The 14,740-nt window shown below is 42.4% G+C and overlaps 1 protein-coding gene across 4 annotated transcripts in view; it reads left to right on the top strand.

Moving 5' to 3' along the window:
- CCDC158 (coiled-coil domain containing 158) overlaps positions 1-14,740 on the top strand; it is a 67,127-nt gene that overhangs the window by 21,454 nt on the left and 30,933 nt on the right. For all 4 annotated transcript variants that reach the window (XM_024108442.3, XM_024108441.3, XM_065595981.1 and 1 more), the window contains 6 exons: positions 2,418-2,537; positions 6,409-6,606; positions 8,235-8,717; positions 11,096-11,285; positions 12,866-13,018; positions 13,483-13,595. In XM_024108442.3, the coding sequence (XP_023964210.2) occupies positions 2,418-2,537; positions 6,409-6,606; positions 8,235-8,717; positions 11,096-11,285; positions 12,866-13,018; positions 13,483-13,595 (1,257 nt within the window). The remainder of the gene's footprint in view (positions 1-2,417; positions 2,538-6,408; positions 6,607-8,234; positions 8,718-11,095; positions 11,286-12,865; positions 13,019-13,482; positions 13,596-14,740) is intronic.

The following is a 14,740-nucleotide window of genomic DNA, read 5'->3' as shown; positions in this document are numbered from 1 at the left end:
CCCACGACTGGAGAGGTGTTTATGGGCCATTTCCACTTGAATGGTCCCTTGAAATATGTGTTACCGACTTATGCTAAACAATCTGTTCCACCTTGCATTGAGCTGTGACGCCGAGTACATTTCCCAGACCTGAAAAAGATTTCTGTGTAAACTCCAAAACTTGTCTCCCGAACCAATAGAATTTGGTCCAATAAGAGATATTACTTCCTCCACCTTGTCTCTCTAATAGCCTGGGACCAACACAACCTCAGCTCTAGACCATCCCTGACAGGTGTTTGTCTGGAAGATGCCACCTATATCTATGACTGCAGAACACAATCTTTGGGCATTTTTCCCTTTTGGAATTCTTAACAAAAATAGATTCAAAAATAGAAACCCAGAATTGTATGTGCAATACTTCTCCGAATGTTACTAACTACTGCAAACATCACTTTCAGATACCTGCACCTGGCCCCGTCCACAGTCTTGGCGTGGATCTGGTCCTGGCCCTGTACCAGCCCCTAGCCTTGGCTGCTGGTTGCGGCTCCATTCCTGGCGGCAAGGCTGGGAACGGAGCCACAGCTGGCCGCGGCCCCGACTGCTGGCTCCCATTGTAGCCCAGCTGTGGCTCCGCCCCCAGCCTTGGCCCCTGGCAGCAGCCCTGCTCCCAGCCCCACCCCCAACTGCAGCCCTAGCGTTGGCCCCTTTACCCCCGTCTGCGTCCACCCACCCTCCCCGAGATGCAGCGTCATTCCGGAGGGGTGAGTGACAGGAGTTAGGTGGTGCATGAACCTCAAGAGTTTGGGGACTGCTGCATTAGAGAAAGTTTACCACCTCCAGGTGGAGATAACCCATTTGTTTGCACATAGATTTGATAATGTATTTATGATGAAGGAATGCAGCTCCCTGCTGTGTTGTAGGTATTATTGGCTTCATCAGCTATTGCTACAGACACGCAGAACCTTACACTCAGGCCATGGCATAGCTGAAGGATTTCACTTCATCTTTAAGAACAAAGTGAATATGACCAGACATACAAGCATTTTTAGAGGAAATTGGGTAGTATAGGGTAAGCTATTATTTTTGTACTGCTCCATCTGGACATCGTTCCCACGCTGTGTTTAGCAAGGGACTCTCCATACTCTGCCAAATCCTGGCTCAGATTGTCCTCGGGAGATCCATGCATGAAGGGCTTTCTCCATTAACAGATCTGTCCCACGTGGAAGCGAGGGGGCAAGCCCCATTGGTAGTACTTTCCCACACCTCTGGAGCCTACAGAGGGCTCTCCACTGGTTGGTTTCTCACAGGAGGAGGGGAGTGGTCAGCTCAGGGAGTGGGTAAGACTGTATGGACCATCATTCTTCCCCAACCTCCCAGATACTATGTGCAATAAGTAATATGTCCTTTCCCATGGAGCCCCACCATAGTGGGGCTGTAGGAACGGCTCTAAGGGCAACTGCAGACAGAAAAGGCCCTGGGAGTGGTCCTTTAATGTTGCACTTCTAGCAAGCAGAGGAGTTACCAGGGACCCCACAGCCAGTCCTCACCGTCTCTCTATCCAGAGAGCACTGTAGGCCTTAGAATCAGAATTGCAGCTCAGTGACAGGGATGGCAAATCCTGTCTCTACCAGGCTTTGGGATAAGACTTGTCGAGGAGATCCTTATGGACCTGTCCTGAACTCTCCTGTTGGATAATGACAGCATCATTGGCATGATGTTCCCACTCTCCACTGGTCTGAAAGGCAGGAGTTTTGAGGTCACTCCTGAATAAACTGGCTATGCAACTGTATTAATAATCAGAACATGTGCTATTCCCCTGTAATTATAATTGCATTATAGAGAGAACAGTTTACTACTTCTGTCCTATGCCAATGAAAGGTTGGTTGGTTGTTTTTTAAAGAAGGCAAAAAGGTAATTTCAAGATCTTAGTCGGGCCAAGAAAGATTTTAAAGTGTAGTTCTTTGAAAAGTGTTACAATAGCATTGTGAGTGGTACTATGTTTATTCTCACACAGTGACTCCTTATCAAAGGTGCTCAATTTTCAAGTAAAATGTTGATTTATCTAACTGCCAACCATGCAATCTCAACTTAGAATCTGCAAGTCAAACTGGGTTTTTTCCTAGCTCAGCCATGACCAACATAAAGATTCTGCATTTAGACTGTAGTTAACAATGCTCTTGATGAGGTTTGAGTGGGAATAGAATCCAGCTCATTCTCCCCTAGCTGTGTTGGCTCTCCAGGACTAACAAGAGGAAAAATAGTAGTAAAAACTCACTTTAATCACTAAAGCAAGCAGATATATCTTTGAATACACATAGGGAACAAATCTGCCGAGTACAGCAGCACCTTTTGGACATAGTCACTTTTCGGAGTAGAACTGTCCCATAAGATAATTAGCCCCAGATGTTTCATTCTTTTTATTTGAATGCGTACTTTAGATAGAAGATTTGGAAAAGCAATTGCACCTGGCTCATTCTGAGATGGCAGAGGCACAGACTGAACGGGATCAATACAGTCAAGAATCTGGAAATCTGGATGATCAGCTTCAGCAGCTGCTGGTAGGAATTTGAGATATTAATAAACCAGTGAAGAACAATTTATAGGGGAGTTCCATTTTAGTAATCAGTTTGTCTCGGAATCAGTTGAATACACGGATTCAATCTTACCTTCTAAGAGCTTTTGTTTTTATTGTTGCTGTTGTATTGGCACCTTGCCTATTCTGGAAAGCTGGCAGCCTCTTTATAATTAAGATTGAGATTTACCATAAATTTAATCTTCCTTGCCCCAGAAATCCTCAGAAAGGTCTGAAAAGAGCACACTCAATGCAGGCATACCCCTTGTGGCTGGTCATGGCATAGCAGACTCTCCTTCAATCCTGCCAACACCAGCTCCAGCCTGGAAGTGGTCTGCCTGTTCTTATGACCTCAGCCCCCTGGTCAGGTCACATTTAGTCCCACCCCTTCTAGGATAACAAGAAGTCTTGCAAATAATAGTTCCAATCCTTACTTTGGCCCTCAACTCTGGTCCCCATGGTCCCTACCAGCCTTCATTCAGGGATTCAACCATAACCCCTTCTCAGGGGTTTCACACTATGTGCCACAGTGAAAGCTAGGGGAATCCAGACCCCTCCTTTACACTGCGCCCCGATAGCCAGCAGCCAACATCTGCTCCATCAGACTCCTTGCTGCTGCTTCCCCGGACATCCTCCTTCCATGGCCTTTTTCCAGCCTTCTCCCCACAGATTCTCTAGTTTCATCTTTCTTTTAGTGGCCAGGACTCTCAGGGCTCTTCCCTGTGTCCCCCAACAAAATCCCAAACTAGAAGTACAAACTTAAACAAACTTCTGCCCTCCTCAAGCTCTCATTTAATCTCTCAGGTTTCCCCTGCTCTGTTCCTCAATTGAGCATCTACCAGGGCTCGGTCTCAATCTCTCTCTCTCTCTCTCTTTCTGGAAGTCCCAATTCTGCCTTTTTAATGAGCTTACTCCACCTCAGTACTTGCTCCATGTCTCTCCTAGACTCTTACCAGCATCCTCTATTCAGGAGAGGATCCCAGGGAGCTCTCTCCTTGACCCGGCCAGGCTCTCCTTCTTACTACCAAGGGAGGCACTGCAGAACACTTTCTCCCCACAACCATCCTCTAGGCCTGGCTTCCTCTCTTTATACTAACAACCCAGCTGGGATTCTTCTTTAATTGGGCCTGGCCCACCCTTCAGGTGCAACCAGGTGCCTTAATTGGGCTCTCCACTCCAGTTAATTGTTTCATTACTTATGTGGGGCACATACCTTATCACAAGTTCATTTCCATTAGAAACCCAGGAAATTCAGAGCTCAGGTTAACATTAAAAGCAATGCAAACATTTGAAACTATGAAAATCACAGTTAAGGCTCCCAAATAGAAGAACAGCCGGCATACTGGGTCAGATCAAAGGTCCAGTATCCTGTTTTCTGACAGTGGCCAATGCCAGGTGCTTCAGAGGGAGTGAGCAGAACAGGGAATCATTGAGTGATCCATCCCGTCACCCATTCCCATCCTTAACTCTGACCCCATAGCTAAGCTAGGTTAGCATCCCACCTTTTTTCCTTTCATACCTACTTTGTAAGATTTTTTTTTTTTATCCAGGACTTTCCTAACTACTCTAGTCCCTAGCCATAGACTGAAGACATCTTAAATGGAAAAAAAAAAACTCACACTGTACCTGTATAGCTTGCACAGATAGTAGCAAAATTGTGCATCACAGATCATTGGTTTCATACATACACCCTATTTCCAATGCTAAGTGTAATACTTTATCATCACACTCATCTTTTGCTCTGTGTATGAGTTCTGTAATGTCATGATTGGGTTTTGGGAGGTTAGTATACCAACTCTCTGTCTAGTGTCACTTGTACAATAGGTGACACATGGAATCTGAAGAAGAGTTTTGCATGACTGCATTCTGTATGCTGTTTAAAACAAACAAAAGGTGTTTTTTCACACAGCGTACAGTCGGTCTGGGGAACTCTTTGCCAGAGGATATTGTGAAGGCCGAGACTATAACGAGGTTAAAAAAAGAACTAGATAAGTTCATGGAGGATAGGTCCATCAATGGCTATTAGCCAGGATGGGCAGGGATGGTGTCCCTAGCCTGTTTGCCAGAGGCTGGGAATGGGCGACAGGGGATGGATCATTTGATGATTATCTGTTCTGTTTATTCCCTCTGGGGCGCCTGGCATTGGCTACTGTTGGAAGACAGGATACTGGGCTAAATGGACAGGGCCGGCTCCAGGCACCAGCATTCCAAGCAGGTGCTTGGGGCGGCAATCTGCAAGGGGCGGCAGTCCGTGTGTTTTTGTGCCCCAAGCAGCGCGCCGAATTGCCGCCGCGGACGGCGGGGGCAGTCCATGTGCCATTAGGGCGACACGCGCGTTTCCGCGGCCGTGGCAATTTGGCGGCAGCTTCTCTGTTCAGCTGCCCACGGCGGCAATTCGGCGGCTTCTGTCTTCCGGCTGAAGACAGAAGCTGCCGTCAAATTGCCGCTGCCGCGGAAACGCGCGTGCTGCCCTAACGGCACACGGACTGCCCCCGCCGTCCGCGGCGGCAATTCGGCGCGCTGCTTGAGGTGGCAAAAACAGTGAAGCCAGCCCTGTAAATGGACCTTTGGTCTGACCCAGTATGGCCGTTCTTATGTTCTTATCTAATCAGGAATGTGTAAAGTATATCTTTTCCTGTGAACTCTTTATAGCGTAGAGAAGGCTGGAGTCAGGACAGTCACTATACAATTAAGAATAAAGCATTCTAGTTTTATGGTCACTGATGAAATGTCACTGTAATAGATGAGTAAGATAGTCTCCATTTCTAATATTCTTCAAGGCATTGGGGGGAAAGTTAAATTTGTTTCAATGCCTTTACTGTGTATGTTCATTGTTTCACTCTCATTTCATTCCCCTTTTCTTTGGCTTTACTAGTATTCTGCGTGCTGCCTCCACTTCCAAAATTTCAGCCCCTTCACGTTCTACTAAGAATTCTGCTAACCCCTTTTTTAATTAACAGGAATGTGTAAAGTATATCTTTTCCTGTGAACTCTTTATAGCGTAGAGAAGGCTGGAGTCAGGACAGTCACTATACAATTAAGAATAAAGCATTCTAGTTTTATGGTCACTGATGAAATGTCACTGTAATAGATGAGTAAGATAGTCTCCATTTCTAATATTCTTCAAGGCATTGGGGGGAAAGTTAAATTTGTTTCAATGCCTTTACTGTGTATGTTCATTGTTTCACTCTCATTTCATTCCCCTTTTCTTTGGCTTTACTAGTATTCTGCGTGCTGCCTCCACTTCCAAAATTTCAGCCCCTTCACGTTCTACTAAGAATTCTGCTAACCCCTTTTTTAATTAACATTTCCAAAATTGCCGGATAATTTTGGATTGTGGCATCAGTTTTTGAATCTTTACATTTGTTTCTGAGCTAAAAATGATTGAAAAAACGTACAACAAATTGCTGTCTGCAAACAGAGTCAATCAAGCCATGAAATTACAGTTCTCGTTATTCTTAAAGGTGGATGATTTCCTTTCTTGGCATGTACTGTAGTATTTGTATTTTCACTTTTTATTTTGATACAATGCAGTTTTTTGCATTTGCTGATTTTTTTTGGCTAAGGTATATTGGCATAGAAATGGCATCAAAGGCTTCAAGTCTTGAAATGTTAAATAAGATATTGATAGCAGTAGTACTTAGAAGAGGATTGGTTTCAAGCTATTGCTATGTTGAAGGATGGTGCCTCAGAAGCATCAAACTAGCTGTTCACCAGAAATCCTGGCTTTTATTAGGTGTAAAGATATAGTAATAATGATTTAACTATATTACTGATTGTTGCTAATATTAAAGAAAACAAAAGACAGGATGCCTTTACAATTTAAAGAGGACAATGGCTGCTGTAATTTCTTGTAGGCTGATGTACATAAAAAAGAGATGGAACTGAGTCTGGAAAAGGAGCAGAACAAGCGGCTTTGGGATCGGGACACTGGCAACAGCATCACCATTGATCACCTACGGAGAGAACTGGACAACAAGAATATGGAATTGCAGCGCATGGAGAACATAGTGAAGACAATGAAGACGGAGTGTCAGGGACAAATGGAACGTCAGGTCAGGAAGGAACTGCTGAGTGGTATTATTACCATTGAGAGGTTTCCCATTCCCATACACCTAGATATACCCTGTTTCTCCGAAAATAAGACATCCTCCGAAAATAAGGCCTACTTACAGTTTTGCCTCTCGTTGTAATATAAGGCATCCCCCCGATAATAAGACCTCCCCGATAATAAGGCATCCACCGATGTGTACCGTATTCTTCTTCATTGAAAAATAAGACATCCCCTGAAAATAAGACCTAGCGCATCTTTGGGAGCAAAAATTAATATAAGACACTGTCTTATTTTCGGGGAAACAGGGTATACTAAAAATAGCACTGTTTTTGTTATCCTAGTTGGAACATGAGCAGCATCTATACGTAAGGTGCCAGAGGTTTTCATTCTAACACCCTAGTTTCGATCACTCATAACTTTCTGGAACTTTCACCTGTCAGTCAGAAATTTTCAGTCCTAATCTCTGGCCTAAGGTGATTTTATACCAAAACAGCCGGAATTTGAAATTTGGCACATTAACACACTTCATGAAGAAGTGACTTTGAGTGTCTGGTGAAACTTGGTTTGGCTTTGGCCAAGTTATAAGCCTCCAGAAATCGCATTTTGTGCATGTACAGTAAATGTAATGTGCACCGGACTGATGGCAGCACCCTATGAACCTCTTGTGGACTGTTCTCTATTTCACTTCTCTTTCAAGACGGTGTTTCGGGTGGCAATCACTTCTGCAAGAAGAGCTAGTGAACTAAAGGCCCTCATAATTGATCCACTCTATACAGTATTTCATCGGGACATGGCGGTGTTTATGCCTAATTACTGGGCTGAGTTGAGCCCTGTCCAAAAGGACTGTTCTGTTGCTTTCAACAGAGTAGACTCTGGACATCAAGCTCTAGAGTCAACTCCTTCCTTCAAACTGCTGCATCCTCTCAAAAAATCTTCCAACTCCAAATATGTAACCCAGTGCCAATCCTGTCAGCTGCTGCTCTCCACTTTAGGTCAAATTAATTTGTCTATAACTTGATTCCTTTATTTGCCACCAACTAGCCAGGCTTTCCCTACAACTATTTCCTGCAACCACCCACCCCATGAAATTCTACCTTCAATTCCTGATATTTCTGGGTCCATTCTTGTCTTCTGCATCTGTACTGCACTATGAGCGGCTCTTGGGTCACGATGCTTCCTGTTGGAGGTTGTCCCATAAAAATCTATGCACTTTGTTGACTACAGCAATAAAACTAGTTATATATTGATGCACACATACTTTTTCCAGGATATATTTGCTGTAAAGTTCAATTGGCCAGGCTTTAATATATTGAATGATTCAGACCTGTCTCCTCTAAATAGTTTAGAGACAGTTAATTTGTTTATTCTATTTTTCATCATCAGTCCTACTTATTTTTTTTTCTATATTTCACACTGTGTTTCCTTTATCAAGGAAGGAAGAAAAGCAGAAGAATCATGAAATCCACTAGGGTCCTTGTCATGCAAACCTAATTTACCGATGAAGCTCTTAGATACTATAATGATGGATGCTATAGAAAATCCATAGATAGGTAGCTAGAATACCTGTAGGTAGGAAGGTAGATAGAAAATACGGTTGTCAAAGTTGACCATTTTATTGTTACCATTCAGATGACTGCAATTAAGGAAAAGAATGAAAGCATTGAAAGAGTCTCCTCCTTGACTGCCCAGCTAGAATCAACCAAAGAGATGCTCCGTAAAGTGGTTGAAGATCTGACAGCCAAGAAGATCAATCTGGAGGCTTCTGAGAGAACGGTGTCTGACTTGACAGCCTGCCTGCAAGAGAAGGAGAGAGCCATTGAAATTACCAATGAGGAAATTAAGAAGCTCCGGTCACGGGTAGATAGTAAGTTGCAGGAGCTCCAGCACTTAAAGAATGAAGGGGACTACTTACAAAATGTGCAGTCGGAGTGTGAGACACTGAAACTGCAGGTGATGGAAAAGGAAAGAGTTATTGAGATCTTCCAAAAGCAAATTGAGAACATGACCCAGATTGTGGGCCAGCATGGCCGAACTGCTGGTGCAATGGAGGTGGAGAAATCTCAGCTTGTGAAAGAAATCAGTGACAGGAAACTGGAAGTACAAGAAGTTAAGGTCTGTACATTTCACAGTGTTTACATCTCTGCAAGACAGTACATTCATTCTGTTCTATCAATATGTTACACTGTCTGTGTTTTCAAGCAGGTCGGAAAATGGGCCTAGAAATCTATAAACATTTAGAAGACATAGCATGGCTGGGAGCATCATCATTATGTTATCATTATTATTTTGATCAGTTTGTATGAAAAATAAGATAAATATTTCTAGGTCTGAAGTTAACAGATTATGGGTGAAATCATGTGCAATCCTGCAGGGCCAGGATTTCACTCTATATCCATGAGTCAGAGAAGTAACTAAACTGGACTAAATATTCAAAAATGTGTACCTGTGTTGCACATGTAAAAGCATGCTTTTGCATATACCAAAGGGATAACTGCATGCACGACTGCAAATTTAACAAGGTGTACAATTACCCAATTATGCACAACCAAATGTGTGTCTGTGTGAATAGCTTAGCCTCTTATTTTTATAATCTATAGGCCAATTGTTCTGCTACATCATTTTACCAAAAAACAAACAAGGACTAGAAGGAGGTGGCAAAAGAGTGTTCTTCATCACAAAATTACCACTGTGGATCCCCACTGTAGAATAGTGCTTCAGCCATTGGGTGTCCCACTCTAAGGCAGTTGAGCAGCAGGTGGTGGTGTGAACGCATTGATCTGCAGATCATATCTGTGGTTATAAAAGGCCACCCTACCATTTTCAGCTTCTTTTCTACTGATCATAGAGGGCATAGAACCATTACTTCATTGTTCTCGATTACACAGTGAATTAGTTTTAGAATAACAGTGGATGTTAGTATAATAATTAGCCATTATAATTGATGTTAATTGTTACTATAACAACAGTGTGTTAGATCCAGAACTAGTTTGTTCTTTCATAGACAGATCCAGAGAAGTGTTTAGGCTTCAAAGGTTGATGACAACGAGAAGTGCATGGCGGACCAACCTGTGAGGCACCCTTTACCATACAGGCTTCACCACCCCCACCACCTCAGGCAAGAGGCGAGCGGGAGAAGTAGACAAAAGTTTAGGAAGAAATTTTGTCCATTCAGCACTCAATCTTGAAGGCCTTGGAGATGTCAGATCTGAAGGTGTCAGACCACACCTTCAACAAAACAGAAAAAGTCATATTGTTACTGAGAGGTGATAATTATGAGTGTTTAGTTACAGAAGGAGAAGCACTCTCAACCTTTGTGGCACTCTTCATTGAGACTGATTAAACATTCCTCATCTAGAGTATGCCCTATAGACCTGACATCTTCTTTAAAGAAGAGGCATTCTAAGCTCGCCATATTCAGGTGCTGACAAGACTCCTTAGAAAAGGAAAGGTTGGGTTTTGGAGCTTATTCAGTTCCAAGTGGCTCAGATTTGTTGGTTCATATAGAAATAATTTGATCAGGTCAGCACTGGAGGAACACTTGAGCTCTTTCCGTTGATCTCCATTGGTTCTGGTCTGATGTCAGTTCAGCATCCAGAGTTTTGGGTGAGGGCTAAGGAGTTTTGCAGTGCATCATCAGATCCAGAGCTGACTCCCTGGTTCTGTTACAAGCATGGTTCTAAGTCTCTTGGGCTGAACCCACTAGAGACTTTGCAAGTGATGTATCTGGCCCTATACTTAGCAGGGCTTTCACTTCAGAGACTCATATACAGAAGTCTCCCACCTCATCTGCAGCAGCCTTCAAAGCCAAAGGACCTTATCACTAAAATATTCCGATCTACCTCTTCATCAGCTCTGTCTTCTCTCAGTGCTGGTTTAGTATGAAGCCATCCTTGCCTCCTTGTACTTTTGCTGTTGTGTGATGTGTATGGGGTGCCACAGCTGAGCTATGGCCCCTACAACCTTTGGAGCATGTGACTTTTCTGGTTTCAAGTTCCACTTTACCCTGCATCTTCTCATGGTCACCTCATGTAGATGGTATACAGAGTACCTTACCAAAGGCTCAACCTAGTTTCCATCAACTTGGTAAGAAATCATTTCAAATCCCAGATCATTCACAGGTGAAAAGGTGCAAATCAGTCTTTTTAAAAATCTTGTGAGTAACTATAGGAATCAAAACACAAAATATCCCTGAGTTAGGGATCTTATAAACTGATTTAGCCACTAGCTGAACTCTGATAATGCTTAAGACCAAAGCACAATTTGTTAAAAACAGTAATCAGTTGGGTTAGCAGAGACAGTGATATATGCTGAAATAATCTGTTTATATATTATGCCCCCCATTTTTAAGTACATGTGTCTTTTCCATTCTAGTTTTATCTTTGCACCAAGTTATTCCATGATAAAAAATCAGATTTCAAATAATTCTAATGTGTATATGTCTTAATTGTTAATTAATAGATTTATTATAATTTATTTATTTACATAAGTAGATTGCGATGGACAAGAAAGAAGACAGAATCCGTGAAATGGAGGCCAGATTGAGTGAGCTGGAGCTGGAAAAAGTTAAACTGATAAATACCTGCACTGAGAGGCTCCGTGCAGTAAAGGATATGAAACTGGAAAGAGACCAACTAATGAATGAGCTGAAAGCCAGTCGCACTGAGCTAGCTGGCCTCGCAGGTAGGGAGCCTCAGATCAGATATCTGCTAAATCAGGCTGATGTTAAAAATAGAATCCAAATATTCTATCCAATCCAAATATGGCTACCAGTAAAGTCAAGTAAAAGGTTCCCAGATAGAGTACACTGATGGTCAGGCTGCTTCAGAGAACTAATTCGTTATTTGGATTTCTAGTATAGAATGAAGATGGTGTAATTTAGAGGCATAACTCCCAGTGCCTTGTGCAAAAATACTTAGCACAGCCTGACCTTCAGTAGGGCCCAGAATAAAAACCCTAGTAGGTCACAGAATATAAACTTCACCAAGACCCCTCCTTCTTCCTCAGGTATTATACAGGGAAGCTAGATACTGCAATGTTCCATAAGTTAAATAAACTAATCTGGCACATCCTATTAACTGTTTACTATCAAACTAGTGAAAATCTTGTATCTTAACTCATCAGAAAGAGGACATTAGCAAATGCATTCCTTAAATACTATACATGAAAGGAGATCAAGATGCCAGGGACATACAGTATGTGATATTGGCAGAAAGTATCTGAGCCCCATCACTGCCAATAATAGCCTACTCAAAAACTCATAACTATGAGGTGAGGTTGTACATGTGTATTTCCTTTCACCACAGTCACCAGAACTCAAGGAAATCACCTGTTGAGGCAGCGTTAACATCCAGACCAACCACAATTCACATGCTGTACTATGCAGACATTATACCAGCCACACGCATTCACAGATTCCCCCATTCATTTTCAGCATAGACGCACCCACAGTACAGATCCCCAGATCCCCGCAGTCATGCTCCAGTGCACAACCTTAACTCTGACCTCAGCAAGATTAATAGATGGTAACCATATACATACTTTTAGTTGGAAAGTCTGTCCTCAGATTTTGTGAAAAGTAATAATAACAGAGTTAAAGTGTGTGAGGGCATGGGGGGGGGGTCTGAAATGGAGGGTCCAGAGCTGGGGGGGGCCACACTGTGTGGGAGCCAGAGCTGTGCAGTTAGCGGGAGGGAGTTGTGTAGGGAACATAGTGTTGTGGAGAATGATTGGGGGAATTTGAGGGGGTCAGAGCTGTTTGAGGGATGCATTTGAGTTGCAGCTGTGCCAAAGCGATTTCGGGGGGGATTGTGTGGAGAGGGGGTGATTATAGCTATGTCCGGACATAGAGCAGGTTGGAGTTGTGAAAAAGAGCCTGAGAGAATGGGCACAGGTCAAATATTTTATCTCACAAGTAGCTATGCCACGCCAGGTAGCAATGGGCAGTCTGATCCCTGAGCAGCACACAATCAAGAAGTGTAGCTTTATTGTCACGTTGTAGAATGGTAGCCTTAGAGAACAGTTAGGAAATGCATCTCATTTTGTTCCAGTGAAACACAGCCTTTCAATGACATCATAGCAATGCAATGGAATATGATGTGTTTTAATTTGTTAGCAATTTTTTTCTCTGTTAATTGCATAAATATCATATTCCTTTTAAGGGATTAATCAGCACATAAATAAATAAATTAAATAGTAACAGGTGGGTGATTTTATGAATCACTTGACACTTTCGTTCAATTCAATGTGCTTACATTGAACAGAGGAATATGAAAATTTAAAGAGGAATTATCGAGACAAAAGCGAAGAGATGGAAGGTATCACGAGCAAACTCAAAATGCAATTGAAATCTGCCCAGGCTGAACTGGAACAAACCAGAGCCACGTTAAAGACTATGGAAGGTTCCGACGGCCATGGTAACTTTGGAAGGTTTTTTTTCTTATGTCATACTTGTTTGTCTTTTTAACAAGTGTAATTTGTAAATATATTTATTCCTTCAGTAGATGTTTTTAATGGTAATTCAAATATTTTATAAAAGGAATAAAAAACAGTGGCATATGCAGACACCTTGTTGTTTTATGGTTTACTGGGAATCAAATTAAGCCAGGAAATTTGGAGCTGTATTTCTTCAGAGTATGAGGTGGTCTATATTAAATTTACCAGTTTAGGTTCTTCTGTTTATATCACAGTCACCACCTAGGCAAAACTCCCATTGACTCTAATGGGAAGTTTGCTCACATCAGGACTGCAGGATCCCAACCCACAGTCTGTTTTTAGTGTATTATTGACAATTGATTTCCAAATAAGAACACAGAAAGCATCATGCTTGATCCATTTTGTTCATAAAGGACTAATCAGTTGGGAACCTTGTCTTTTACAGCTATGAAAGTTGCAATGGGAATGCAGAAGCAAATCACAGCCAAGAGAGGACAGATAGATGCATTGCAGAGCAAGATTAAATTCTTGGAGGAGGCAATGACAAATGCAACTAAGGTCACAAGAGCTCCAAGTAAAAGTATTTAACTATATTTAGATAAATAGTTCCAAGTAGAGATTCAGGGCCAAATTCAGGGTTAGTCCAAGAGAGACCAAAGGGAGTATTTTGGGTATGTCTATACTTACCTCCGGGTCCGGTGGTAAGCAATCGATCTTCTGGGATCGATCCCAGAAGTGCTCGCCGTTGACGCCGGTACTCCTACTCCGCGAGAGGAGTACACGGAGTCGACAGGGGAGCCTGCCTGTCGCGTCTGGACCCGCGGTAAGTTCGAACGAAGATAGTTCGACTTCAGCTACGTGAATAACGTAGCTGAAGTTGCATATCTTAGTTCGAAGTGGGGGGTTAGTGTGGACCAGTTGTTATTAACGTAACTTACACCTTCATCTGGCTTCCTCCAGTTGAATGTTACATCAATTAGTCTCTCTCCAGACTTAAATCCCCTGAGACTTAGGGCCTAATTTTCATATACATTAAGTCACTTTATACTGCTCTAGTGATGTAAAGGAGCCCTAAACTGAGGGTAAATATAATTTACTGCCAGATCAGACGAAAGTGACCTTAGCGTAAACGAGAATCAGGCCCTTAATTACTTACAAACTCATTTAGACTCACACCCTCGTACCAACCAACTCCCCTTTCTTGCACATCCTTCTGAATCTGGCCCTCAGTGCTTACCCTCAGTTTTGTTTGCTGCTGGATTTGAGATACTATTTCCTAACTGAAAAATCCATCCAGAGGTGATTTTGGTTCATTCTGCTCAATAGCAGGCAACTAGTATATGTATTAGCTAACATATCCTGATTGACAAAAACTGTCAGGCAGCTACAATAATTTATTTTCATGTTTTCTGTAAACATTATTGTTCATACAATAATGCCACAGTGGGTGCTTGCTTTGGAGGACAGTTTAGCAGAATTTGTCTTAATTCAGATTCTCAGCATTTCAAGTTTTGGTGGATACTGCTTGTCAGTTTCTTAACAATGAAGGTCTGTCTAGTAGAGTCCAAGACAGATAAGTGGTTTAGTTACCAGTAGAGTTGACTGGATTATCACCTACATGTGTTTACAGTAATTCATCGTCCTCTGCTAGTTTTGGACCTAGTCACTTGCATGGAATATGACAGTTGTTTCTTCGGTATTGG

Source organism: Chrysemys picta, chromosome 5 (genome assembly GCF_011386835.1).
Source record: "Chrysemys picta bellii isolate R12L10 chromosome 5, ASM1138683v2, whole genome shotgun sequence".
Lineage (NCBI taxonomy): Eukaryota > Metazoa > Chordata > Testudines > Emydidae > Chrysemys > Chrysemys picta.
The sequence above is the reverse complement of the archived record's forward strand: the minus strand, read 5'-3'. Positions and strand labels throughout refer to the sequence as shown.